The sequence below is a fragment of the Antechinus flavipes genome, chromosome 1, assembly GCF_016432865.1.
Source record: "Antechinus flavipes isolate AdamAnt ecotype Samford, QLD, Australia chromosome 1, AdamAnt_v2, whole genome shotgun sequence".
Lineage (NCBI taxonomy): Eukaryota > Metazoa > Chordata > Mammalia > Dasyuromorphia > Dasyuridae > Antechinus > Antechinus flavipes.
Window position 1 is genome coordinate 303,393,489 of NC_067398.1, and position 13,323 is coordinate 303,406,811.

At 31.1% G+C, this 13,323-nt stretch overlaps 1 protein-coding gene across 2 annotated transcripts in view; it reads left to right on the forward strand.

The window, feature by feature from the left end:
• The window catches only part of USP7 (ubiquitin specific peptidase 7), a 78,898-nt gene that overhangs the window by 48,808 nt on the left and 16,767 nt on the right, over positions 1 to 13,323 (forward strand). For both annotated transcript variants that reach the window (XM_051963544.1, XM_051963552.1), the window contains exons 7-16: positions 90 to 220; positions 5,241 to 5,295; positions 6,436 to 6,516; positions 6,622 to 6,712; positions 7,035 to 7,117; positions 7,432 to 7,541; positions 9,293 to 9,449; positions 10,497 to 10,641; positions 11,229 to 11,359; positions 12,579 to 12,713. In XM_051963544.1, the coding sequence (XP_051819504.1) occupies positions 90 to 220; positions 5,241 to 5,295; positions 6,436 to 6,516; positions 6,622 to 6,712; positions 7,035 to 7,117; positions 7,432 to 7,541; positions 9,293 to 9,449; positions 10,497 to 10,641; positions 11,229 to 11,359; positions 12,579 to 12,713 (1,119 nt within the window). The remainder of the gene's footprint in view (positions 1 to 89; positions 221 to 5,240; positions 5,296 to 6,435; positions 6,517 to 6,621; positions 6,713 to 7,034; positions 7,118 to 7,431; positions 7,542 to 9,292; positions 9,450 to 10,496; positions 10,642 to 11,228; positions 11,360 to 12,578; positions 12,714 to 13,323) is intronic.

The following is a 13,323-nucleotide window of genomic DNA, read 5'->3' on the forward strand; positions in this document are numbered from 1 at the left end:
AAAAAGGGTTATATTTAAAATAGAAATTGTCTCGCAGGAGGAAGGAGAGCAAAGATTATTTTTTATAATTTAATGATTCTTTTTTTTAGGCTGTATACATGATGCCAACAGAAGGTGATGACTCATCAAAAAGTGTTCCTTTAGCATTACAAAGAGTGTTTTATGAATTACAACACAGTGACAAACCAGTAGGAACAAAAAAGCTAACAAAATCATTTGGGTAAGTATGAAGAAGTCAAATTCTTACTTCCACTTTCAAGTGAAAATTTTTCTTTAAAATTGATTTAGGCATCCATGTGATACTACAATCTCCAGTTTAAAAACCTAATACACAACTGGTTTTCTTTCTCAAAATGGAGTAGTGAGATATAGAAAGAAATAAAATAGGGTACTTTCCTGAGAATAAAGCAGCTGTTTAAAAGTTTATTTTCAAAACATGTTGGAAAAGATCAAAGGAATTAGTCTCATTTTGTTAGCCCTATATATCACAATATAACAGAAAAGGAACTTGATGCTACTTAATAAAAACTCCCCATCAGTGATTAGAATTTTTTTATGCCTAAAAACTTTGAACAAAAAAATTTTCAGAAGAAAAAACATAATAATTGATGTGTGAACAACAGAAAAGCAGCATATCTAGAAATTATAATATTGAGACAAATTTCACCATGAGCATTTTTGAACAAATTTGACATTGGTAAATAGATAATAACCATATCTTTCCAGTAATAAGTTGAAATGCAAAAAAATCACGATGCTACCATTCATACATACAAAATTTAATACCAGTAGGACTGGAAAAATAGACTGATACTAATTTTTAAATTACATTAAATTAAATTATAGTCTTTTGGAAAGCAGCAGTAGTCAGAGCTGTAAAAATACTCACATCTGGGATGATCTTTACATGGGGTTGTTATTTATCTAAGTTGGAACAAGCGATGTCTAGACAGTTTCATAGCATCATTTATAGTGTCAAAAGCCGAATAACTAATATTGTATAGCTTAATTGCAACATAGCACAATATATGACTTGAAATATGCCACCTTTTTAAAACCCAAGTGAGTAACTATGAGTGTATCTTTGTATATATTGTCCCCCAGTGTTATGGAGCACACTCTCCTCACCTTCATTCATAGAGTCCTTCCTTGAAAGCACTTGTCAAGTCCCACTGTTTTCGTAAAGGCTTTTCACAACCCCCTTAATAATTTGTTTTTTATACACTTTAAATAACTGTGTAAATGTTGAATCCTTCTTGTAAAAGCATAAGCTTCAAGAGAACATGATCCTGGCATTATGCCCTGTACGTAGCGAGTGCTTAGTAAATGTTGGTTGAATGTTGACAATTTATGTAATTCGGTACATAGTGAAAAAGGAATCAAAACAACAGCACGTTCACAAATTTTAAGTATGTTAATATAAAATTCAGAAGATGATAATTTTAAAACATACAAAAAATAGTGGGAATGTTCCATTTCATTTAATAATTAATTTTTTGGATGCATCAATTAATTAGCAACATATTGTGTATCCTGATAGTCTATAAAAATAACCCTTTGTTATACCAGTAGGCTTTGCTTCTCAAAAATCAGTTGGCTTTTAGTTTACCATCTTTTACCATTTTCTCACAGGTTTACAATATCAACATTCCCACTGATTCCTCGCTTTCACCCCTGTAATTCAGGTGCCAAATCTTGTCAAATTAACCTCAGAAAATTGGCACCTGGAACTTGTTATTTTTATTCTGAATTTAGTAATAACAAAGAAAAATCTCACTTTAAGAATATGGAATAGTGGATAGAAAGTGTTTGGCTTTAGAGTCAGGGAGATAATACTTCTCATTTTGACATGATTATGCTCTAAAAATAGCAGGCAACCGTCAGTTGACTTGGTCATGGGGAGATTGGATTTCTATATTAGAAATTCTTTAACACCTTTCTCCCATACTGTTATGGTCATATGTCATGCACTATCTCCATTTCATACCCTCCCAAAATTTATTTCCTATAAAAATATTTCCATATATAGTAAGTAAATGTTTCTATATATTTTAGAATTTAATCATTGGGTGAAAGAATCTGAACAGTTTTATAACACTTATTATATATTGCCATTGCTTTTCAAAAAGATTTCATTTACAATTTCTTTTTTGGAGAGGGGGGGGTCTAAATTACTTTTATTTACATATACATATATATAATACATGAAATAATTTTTAAGTTTCTTTTTTAATACATATTTTATTAATTGTGTGGAGAGAAAATCGGCAAAAACATCAGAAAACTCGTGTAACACAAAAGAAAAAATAATTCTTATTAAAAGAAATAAGAAAGAAAAGTACATCTTGATAAAGGGTACCATAATGAAGTAGTAATATTAAATGTGAATGCACCAAGTGGTAGAGCAGTTAAATTCCTAGAGAAGATTTTAAGCCAGTTACAGGAAAAAAAATTAATTAGTGGACAGCTTTAAATGAACCAGTTCCTTCGTTCACTATGAAGTTTATTAATATGTCCATTTTTCTTTCCTCAGTGAGAAAACTTAAATATTAACAGTCCAGCTACCAAAGTGCTTTGCTATGTAGTATCTAAAGAAAACACTATTATTATTAGTTGAAATATCCAAAAATATTCCTTTTCCCCTAATCTTTTGATTTCATCTTAGCAAATATGTCAAATTTCAGTTATCATCTACCTGTTCCTTCCAAAGGGGGCAAGGCGATCAAAATTCATTTCTTTTTGGTGCCTTCTGATAACTGAGTTAGAGTGTGTTTAATTAGGTCAATTCATGATGGTAATGAGGCTTATAGAGCATGCCATTTTCTCCCTCACCACCACTTTAAAGAAGGAGACAACTCAAAACCCAAAATTGTGGTGTTTTTCTTTTTTAAAAGACAATGGTTCTCTCTGGGAACAGGTTTCTCAGGGAGGTTTTTTGGAGACAGCCTTAGTTTCACTTAAAAGTAATATTCACCCAAATACAGCCAGCTGATAAAAGTTCAGATCTTTTATTGCTTCCTCCAGAATAGCCCGGTTAGCTTAGAGGCCTATCTGTCTGCTTGGTTCCAAGAGTTCTTGCAGCTTTGTCCTTCTGCCTCTGCTTTCTTCAGCCTCCAGCCAGCACAAAGGTGAATCTGTCTTGCCTCCGAGAGAGGGCTTCTGGCTCTCAATCTCCCAGAGTGCTCGGTGTCTGTCCCAGATTGTTCCTCTCCAACCCCTGGGAATATTCTGAAGTAACTTCTGGCTCTAGCTCAACTCCAACTCATGGCTTCTTCTGAACTGATGTTCTTCCACTCTGAATCTTTTCAGCTGAACCCTGACAGCAAACTATTCTAATCGGGGACTTCAAGCTTCCCCTCTCAGAATCAGACAAATCTAACCACAAAATAAACAAGAAGGAAACCAGGGAGGTTAATAGAATCCTAAAAATATTTAAGATACGATAGACCTCTATAGAAAATGGGTTGTAAGTGGCACAAAAATTGACCATTTTATTAAGGTATAAAAACCTCAATCAGATGCAAAAAGGCAGAAATAGTAAGCTTCCTTTTCAGACCACAATGCAATAAAAATTACATTCAGTAAAGGATTGGGGAAAGACTAAAACCAAGAGGAGAATAAATAATCTAATTCTAAAGAATGAGTGGGTGAGACAGCAAATCACTAAAACAATCCATAATTTCATCCAAGAAAATGACAATAATGAGACAACATACCAAAACATATGGGATGCAGCTAAAGCAGTTCTTTGAAGAAATTTTATATCTCTAAATAGCTATATAAATAAAATAGAGAAAGAGATCAATGAATTAGGCATGCAACTAAAAAAGTTAGAAAAAGGACAAATACAAAATCCTCAATTAAATACCAAATTAGAAATTTTGAAACTCAAAGAATAGATTAATAAAAGAGAAACTAAGGAAAACAAGTTGATTTTATGGAAAAAAACTAATAAAATAGATAAATCTAAAAAATATACATATGTAAATAAAATTTATATAAATCTATAAAATCCAAAAATTTAACAAATAGTTAAATAAAGTAATTTGTTCAGAAAAAGGAAAGGAAACAAACTAATCACTAGTATTAAAAATGAAAGGGGAGAACTTAATACTAACAAAAAAAATAAAAAATTAGTAGCTATTTTGCCCAAAACTCTGGCAACAAGTCTGACAATCTAATGGATATATGTTTAGAAAAATATAAACTCAGTTTAACAGAAGTGGAAATAAAATACCTAGTCTTTTTAGAAATTTTTTAGAAAAAGAAATTGAACAATGAACTCCTCAAGAAAATATCTCCAGGGCCAGCCAGATGGATTCATTATTGTTAATTTTAATTGTATCAACAATTAAAAAACAAATTAACTCCTATACTATATAAATTATTTGGAAAAATAGGTAAAGGAGTACTAACAAATTCCTTTTTGACATAAATATGGTATTGATAATGTAAAATAGGAAGGATTAAAACAAAGAAAATTATAGACCAATCTCCCTTATGATTATTGATGCAAAAATTTTAAATAAAATATTAAAACTTATCTGCAGGATAATATACTATGACCAGGATTTATACCAGGAATTCATTAACAAAATCAAAGGTGGTTTCAGTGTTTCTGTTTCTTTGTATCTCTTCGTGGTGATTTTTGAATTAGAATAGACTATATCCATAGAAATTATTTTAAAGATAAATAGGTCCTGAATTTCTTACAGATTTCTAGGATCTCAACTAGAATATTTTCAAAACAGAATTTGGACATTGAGTAGACTAATAATGTGTTTTGTCCCCAGAAAAATAATTCATTTAAACATTTCAGCTTTGTAAAAGTATACTTGGTCATCTTTTCAACCTAAATATCACTCAATTGTACATAAATTGAGTCATTTAATTCAACTGAGACAATTGAGATAAATTGATTATTTCTCCTATTCTTTTAGTAGTGACAGTATAGTTACCATTTTCCCTGAAGTTTAGCTGTATCAGTCCCCATATCAGCCAAAACTTAACTTCTACTTATAATTTAAATTGTTAAATAGAAATGCAGAAGCAGACTTGGAGTTCTTGACTTAGAGGTTTCTTTTTGCTTTCTCACTTGTCTACACATTCACAAGCCACTTTGTCTTCATTGGCCAAGATTTTTTTATTTCCTAACAATAAAGATACTGGTTTGGACTAGGGTACCTTTATATCTTTTAAACCTACATTTCTATAAAATAATTTTTTTTCTCTTTTAAAAGATGGGAAACTTTAGACAGCTTCATGCAACATGATGTCCAAGAACTATGTCGAGTGGTAAGTTTCAAGCAATGTTTTTACTCTTATGTAAAATAGGTTTTTAAGAAGAGTAAGGTAAATTTTATCGCTTAATAAGAAGTTAAGGTGTATATGCAATCTCCTTGTTAATTGAGGCATGACATTAGATTGGTTAAAATTTTAGTCTAGTACAATGAGTATGTTAGTCTAATGTCCCTTTACAGCAGCAAATTTTTGCTATTCTCCAAGGTCCCTTCTATGCGAAGCTCCATCCTATGTATAAACGAATATTTGTTTTGTATTTATTTGATTAAAACTAGAGACAAGTCATTTCTTTGCTAGGAAGGAAGTCTTTTGTTTGAATGATAAGCAGTAAAATATTTGTTAAAAAAAAAATAAGAATTGGAACTTGGATGTATACTTGAATAATTGGCTTCTCTCTTTATAATTTAATCCATATGTGTGTCTCCCATTTCAATACCACACACAGGAAATGACTTGGAAATTAAAGGGAAAAAAGGAAGATAATATTCAAAAGCTTAGATATGGATGAATTTATTAAACTCTGGAATTTTTCTCCATAAGGAATGCTTAGTTAAAGATTGGCTTTTTGTGTTTAATATAGCTTTCAGAGCATGTAACTCTCAATGTTTTCTGTGACACCTCACTCCTAGGAAGAGCATTTTGATTGTCTGGTTCTTTTTTCTGGCTAGAAACAGTAACCTAACTGTATTAGTCCCAACATAAGCCAAAATCAAATCCTGTTTCTCCTTATTTCAAAGCTTACAAATTAAGTCTATTTTCTTGTTCTGAGGACTACTCCACAACTATTTCACCTCTTAAGAGGTCATTATCTTTATATATGCTATGGTTAGTTTGTTTTGCAATAAAAGTATCTAGAAAATTAGTAAGAACACTGGATTTGGGCTTGGAAGACCTGTGTTCAAATCCAGGTTCTCTGTTCACTACTTCTGTGTTATTTTAAATTGTCATTGTAACATGAGCCATTTTTTTCATCTGCAAAATGAGGGAGTTTTGCCTATTGCTTTCTCCCGTTCCTTCTGTTCTTTAATCTATGATCTATATAATTTGATATGATTATTATAGGGTAGGAATAAGGAAGGATGATATGAGCTATATGATTGTTAAAATTAAAAAAGTTGTAAAATTCTCTTTCAGTTGCTTGATAATGTGGAGAATAAAATGAAAGGAACGTGTGTAGAAGGCACCATACCTAAATTATTTAGAGGCAAAATGGTGGTATGTAAATGTTCACTAAATTATTTTGAAAGAAGTATTTAAATATTGTTGAGTACTTGTAGTAAGGCTACATATTAAGTCAATTTTTATATATATATTTTTTAGTCCTATATCCAGTGCAAAGATGTGGACTATCGATCTGATCGGAGAGAAGATTATTATGATATCCAGCTAAGTATAAAGGGGAAAAAGAATAGTAAGTTTCACATACATAATAAGATGTTGTTGAATTAAGTCTTTAGTGAAATTTTGTATTTGGTTAAAGTGTAGTTGTGATTTCCATTTAGCATGTTTTTATTGCCTGTATAAAAGATTGAATTCACTTTTCTGCTTATTTTCTTTTTTCTACTATTGTTGATTATAATAGTGTAATGAATTGGAATTTTAGAAAGAGGATGACAAGTTAAGATTGTGATTTTATTAAACATTTTGCTATTGTTGAATTCATTAAAATTGACTTATAACATAATGCTTGTAATAAACACACTTTGTTAAAAATATTCTTTATCTTTTCTTAGTATTTGAGTCCTTCATAGATTATGTGGCAGTAGAACAGCTAGATGGTGACAACAAATATGATGCTGGAGAGCATGGCTTGCAGGTATTTGGGAATTTTGTAACATTATCTCTTAATTCATCGATAGTGGTATATTTCTGGCATCTACTTTAATTTTTAAATTTTAAACTCATTGTCTGTTAATCCCACAACCAGATCTTTATGTAGAACAAAACATAAGGATACGTAAATTTAGTGGCTTTTTGGCTTTGCAATTGAATTATAAATTATTTATATCACATTTTAAAAAGATAAGACGATAAAGCTGTGTTAATAAAAAGAAAATTTCCAATTTATATGATGGCATTTTTGTTATTAAGAGATAATAAATAGCTAATGTACATTTCTTCATTTATCAGGAAGCTGAAAAAGGTGTGAAATTCCTCACATTGCCACCAGTGTTACATCTACAACTCATGAGATTTATGTATGACCCACAGACGGACCAAAATATCAAGATAAATGATAGGTAATATATAATTTATTAGTTAATAAAAATTTTCCTGCATAATTTTTTTTTTACCATTCTTTAAGAAGCACTTTGATTTACACAGTCTATAGCCTTAGCTAATTTATATTATTTGTATATATATATATATCTAAATGTTAGTCCAACACTCGAAATTTAAGATAGATTGAAAATTATACGCGAATATTCACAACCCAGGAGATGTTTTCTTGAGCAATTTTGATGTCCCTTCAGCCCTACTAAAGCATAATTTTTTACTTTTATCAAATTTGTCATTCCTCATTGCATCTATCATAAGATTGTAGCAGACTGTTTACAATCCTTAAAAATAATTTTGATATAGAAAATAACAGTGCAGATATTCTCACTTGTACAACTTCTGCTCAGTCTTACTTGAAATAATGTATTTCCTTGTTATTTGAGGGGAGTACAGATGTAATCAGGTAAACATAAACAAGTACCTGTTGATGATAGTACTCTTCTGCTGTTTACTTAAATGATTCTAACAACCAGTTTATTAGTAACCATTAAGTATGCTCTCTATGCAAAGAGGAAAGATAGTATCTTGTTTGTATAAATATTTATTATGAGGACTAATAAATTTATATTAGTAACATATTTTGCTTCAAAAGACTTAATTATGTTTCTAAATTGGTGTTGCTCATTTTTTGAAAAAAGTTTTACCAAAAAAATCACAGATATGGCTTAATTAAAAGTTGTGTAATTACTGGCTATTTTCTTTAAAAATTGCTACTACATGTAATTTGCTAAATCAAATTTTAAATATTGCCTTGAATGATGGAATCAAACCTAGTAAAGGAATTCTATGAAGGTTTCTCAAAAACTGTTTTCATTTTCCATTACTCTGGTTCTTTGTGTTCATGTTACTTTAAAGCATGCTATGTTTCAAGTACAGTATTTGTCAAAGTGTAACACATAGAGCCTTAGTTGTTGTGTTCAATATGAAAAGGGATTTTGTTAAATCTCTGTGCTAATGAATCATTCAATAATCTTCAAAGAAGGTCTCTGTTGCTACCTTGTAGTTTGAATCTTTTCTAAAATCCCTTGGGATTACTGGGATAGGTATCCACGTGCCTCAGTTAGGATCTATGATTGAGGGCATTTTAAAAATCAAATAATATTTGGCTTGGGACATGAAGGAAGGATTCAGGAGAGGTTTTATTCTCTAAAGATCCCCCATCTGAATTAGAACTTGAAAGACATTGTAAAAGTAAGAAATGGCTGTTTAGTACAGCACAACTAGCAAAACTTTTGGTACTTCCCTATTCATTCAACATATGGTCATTTTCCCCAGACATGTCACACACTGATTCTTTGGTCTTGCATTCATGCATTGATCTTGCATCCTTTCCCTAAGAACAGTTCAGTTTTTAAAAGTTTTAGCATTGCTTTAGGCTGCTGGAACGTGACTACAAAACCTGATAGGTATTGCAATCCATTCCTAGCATGGACTGTGAAGCAGGAAGGACAAGATGGAATAGCTGGATACTATGGTTTCATTATTTTGTTTGAAAATGTTTTCAGTTTCCAGAAAATCAGCAACAGTTCTGTGCACAGTAAGTAGAAAAATTACCATTCAACAGTCAATATCAATTATGTCATCTCTCTTTGTGTTAACCATGTCATGACTTCCTTCCATTAACATGGCTAATTAAGAATTTTTTTTTACTAGTGATTTCTTAAATACTTCATACATCAATTAAAGCTATTTCTTTTTCCTCTTTTAATAGGTTCGAGTTTCCTGAACAGTTACCACTTGATGAGTTTTTGCAAAAAACTGATCCCAAGGATCCTGCAAATTATATTCTTCATGCAGTACTAGTACATAGTGGAGATAATCATGGTGGACATTATGTGGTTTACCTAAACCCTAGAGGGGATGGCAAAGTAAGTAACTAAAGTTATTAAAATCCAGCAAAACCTGGAATATAGTCACCCCTTTTAAAAATAAATAATTTTGAGCTTACCAACAAATGTTTCATTCTTCTATTAAATTAAATTATTATATCATGTTACTTGTTTTAACATTTAAGATTTTTTTTTAAGATATTAATTTTTTTTTATAGCCAGCTGTTTTAGGGCATTTAGCAAGTATTTTTAATCTGGTGAGTTTCTTCTATAATTTTTAGAGAAAGAATATTCTAAACATCACTGGGGAAGTATCCTTTGTGAGGAATTTAGTTATAATGATGACATTTCTAGCTTAACATGTCTAATTTCAAGACAGTGTTAAAATACATCATCTCCTTTGATCTTCAATAAGCCTGAATTAGGCAGGGCAAATTTATTACTCTTGCACATTTAAAGGAGATGAGGCTTCAGAGAGTTTTAGTGGGTTGGCCAAGATCATATGGGTATAGTAGGACTTGAACTCTCTTCAAATTCCTGATCTGCTTTCTATTATATCATGTTGGCAGCAAATATAGAGTAAAACTAGTAGAAGTTTTAGTCTTAGAAGGACCCATTACCCTCTCTGCTCTTTGAGTTAATGTGCGATTCTAGGATGGAAATTGTTTTCACGTCTTTAGAGTCTGTGGCCATCAGTGGAACAGAATTGTTGGAGAAAATAGTTTTTGTTGATTTATATTAAAACTTTATAAAGAACTAGTGACTGCGTAATATCACATTTGTCAAAGATAAGAAGAAAAGAGGATTTATTAAAAGGAGTACCTTGCACTGCTAATTTCTGGGTTCACAATTGGGCAAACTAAACCATAGAGGTTGAGTGATTTGCCCAGGATCACATGCCAAGTAAGAGAATAAGTCCAGATTCCTGTTTCCAACCCCAGACCTGCATTTTCACTGCCTTGCCTTCCGGCCTCTCTTTTAGACTAGGCATGCAAAGAATACAAAAATTCTGTCACTTACTGAGTTGACATTTTAAAATGTGGATTGGTGTACATTTTATTTAAACAATGTCCATTTTGTTTACAGTGGTGTAAATTTGATGACGATGTTGTGTCAAGGTGTACAAAGGAAGAAGCAATTGAGCATAATTACGGAGGTCATGATGATGACTTATCAGTTCGGCATTGTACAAATGCTTATATGTTAGTTTATATCAGGGAATCAAAACTGAGTAAGTATATTATTTGTTATTTTTATTGTATACTTCTTTTCCTTGATTATTTGAAATTATTACCATCTTTATTTTAGATCCAATCTTTGCCCAACATCCTTTCAATCAAAGAATAGGAAAAAAAAAAAAAAAGGCTAGAGGGAGAATTAAGTAAAAACAATCAACAGATTTATGAAGTTGTTTAAATTTTCTCTTTGTACTGATTTATAGTTATTCTTTATTGGGGGAGGGGGGAGAGACAATTTTTTTTTTAACTTTAAAAATAGCTTTTTAAAAAATACTTTCATGGTTTTTTAGTAATCAGAGCACTCTTAAAGGAGAATGGAAAAAGCCCAATTACTCATCAGATTATAAAGATACAAAGCTATCTTGTTCAAGTGGAAGATTAGTTAAATTAGGCATGTGACTAAAAATCTTTTTTCAGCTTTTATTTTGTTGATTTCATGGCACAAAGTAATTCTCCAGTCAACAGATTAGACTATATAAATAACAATTAGAAAGTGACTTATTAGATTAGAATGCTCACTTCAGAGCAGTAGAATTGAATCACTTAAAATTTTTAAACTAAATCCCAGTTATTTCTGCAGGTGAAGTTTTGCAAGCTGTCACTGATCATGATATTCCTCAACAATTGGTAGAACGCTTACAAGAAGAAAAAAGAATAGAGGCTCAAAAGAGGAAGGAGCGACAGGAAGCCCATCTCTATATGCAAGTGCAGGTCAGCTTCCAAACCAAGGAGGACACAAAGTCCTTATTTGACTGTTAGATGAGACAGGTATAAAAGCATGGGTATAAAGCATGAATCCCTATGAATGTTCAAACTTTAGGAGTAATAAATGAGAAAATCAGCATAGTTCTGAACAATGTTTGGAGCCATTTTTCTCATTTTTAGTAGTATTTTTCGAATATTTGTCTGCCTAGCATTAGAATAGGAACTAAAAATACAAAAGAAGATTCACTTTCACTAATGGAAAACTTGTTGAACAAGATCATATGCAGATGATTAATGATTCATGCCTACCCATTCACCCATGCCACTTATACCAATAGCCATCTGGAAGATCTCAGGATCTCCCTCTCCAGTTTTCTCTTGTAAAGTTCTTTTCTCCCTTCCCCTTGTGCTCAGAAGTCTAAATGGGATGAAGAGTTAACTCTTGCTTTTCTTTCTTTTTTTTTCCCCCATAGACTACTTCTCTCCCTCCTCCTCCCAGACCTCAAGTTGGTTCTATTGATAGTGTTTCCAAGTACTATTATTTCATATCACTACCACTACCACTTTTACTAAACCTGTTAGATTCCTGTATTGAAATATCCAAGATTGTTTGAGCCTAATTTTTGTTCCCCACAAAAGTCCAAATCTTGAGTCTATCAATCCTTTTTGGGTAGTTTTTTTTTTTTGTTTTTGTTTTTTTGTACTTGATGTGTTAGCTGTTTACATTTTACAACAGACTAGGAAGGGAGAAGAAACTGATAGCAACATTGAAAAAGGAACAGGATGTTAGACATTCAAATTTCTATTGTACTGAAAGAAAAACAAATCAAAAATTTTAGCTAGAAAATAGGTGACAATGATCTAGAGGCTTTAAATATCTTTTTTTATTTTCATAGTATATTATAATGTATATGTAAGTGTTAAGCAGATTTGCAAATAATATGGTATCCTGATTCTTTCAGAAAAGTGTTAGTTTTCTTTTAATGGAATTTTTGAGCTAGAATTTGTATTTTTGTGTGTGAATAAATGAATTATAACGAAATGCTGTCATAGTAACTAATTCTTATTAGCTATACATGCTCGTTTATATTTATATTTTCCTTATAATTTTTTACTTGAACATAGCTATAATCAAGCACAATGACTTTATTCATAAAAGTTGTTTGGTAGATTTCCTATAGTTTTTTTTTTTTAATCAGTTTCACACATCAATGCATATTTCCAGATAGTGACCGAGGACCAGTTTTGTGGGCACCAAGGCAATGATATGTATGATGAAGAAAAAGTAAAATATACAGTCTTCAAAGTATTAAAAAATTCCTCATTAGCCGAGTTTGTACAGAATCTTTCTCAAACAATGGTAAGTTTGTTTTGTTAAATGATTCTTATAAGGTTGCTGAATTCATGAGTTGAAGACAGTCTTAACTTTTAATCAGAAAATTGGATTCAATTTATGTTAGGGAATGGAATGACATTTTGTTTTTATGAATGTCACTAGATACACTATAAAACCTTTGTTACTTCCTTTTCACCTATCACTTAAATTGCTGGAAATTTTCTTACACCATTGGTAAAAAAAAAAAAATCGATTAGAGATAAAATTGCAGAGAATAAATGAAATATTACAAGTGTTCAAGATATAAATACCAAAGGAATGCAATTCTCTGCATTGAATAGCCTAACTTTTTTTTTCTTCAATAAAGATTTTTATTGATAACTTGTTTTTATACTACCTACATTTCCTCTGTGACCCTCTCCCTCCATGAGACAAGTTAATTAAAGAGGATGATACCTACATAAATCACTACCTCAGGAGTTAATATTTTTTCTTTAATTTTAATAGTGTCATTTTTCCAGTTACATGTAAAAGATAATTTTGAGCATTTTTCTAAGTTTTTTGAGTTCTAATTTTTTTCCTTCCTCTTTTACCTCCCGCTCCCCAAAGACAGCAAGCAATCTGATAAAGTTAT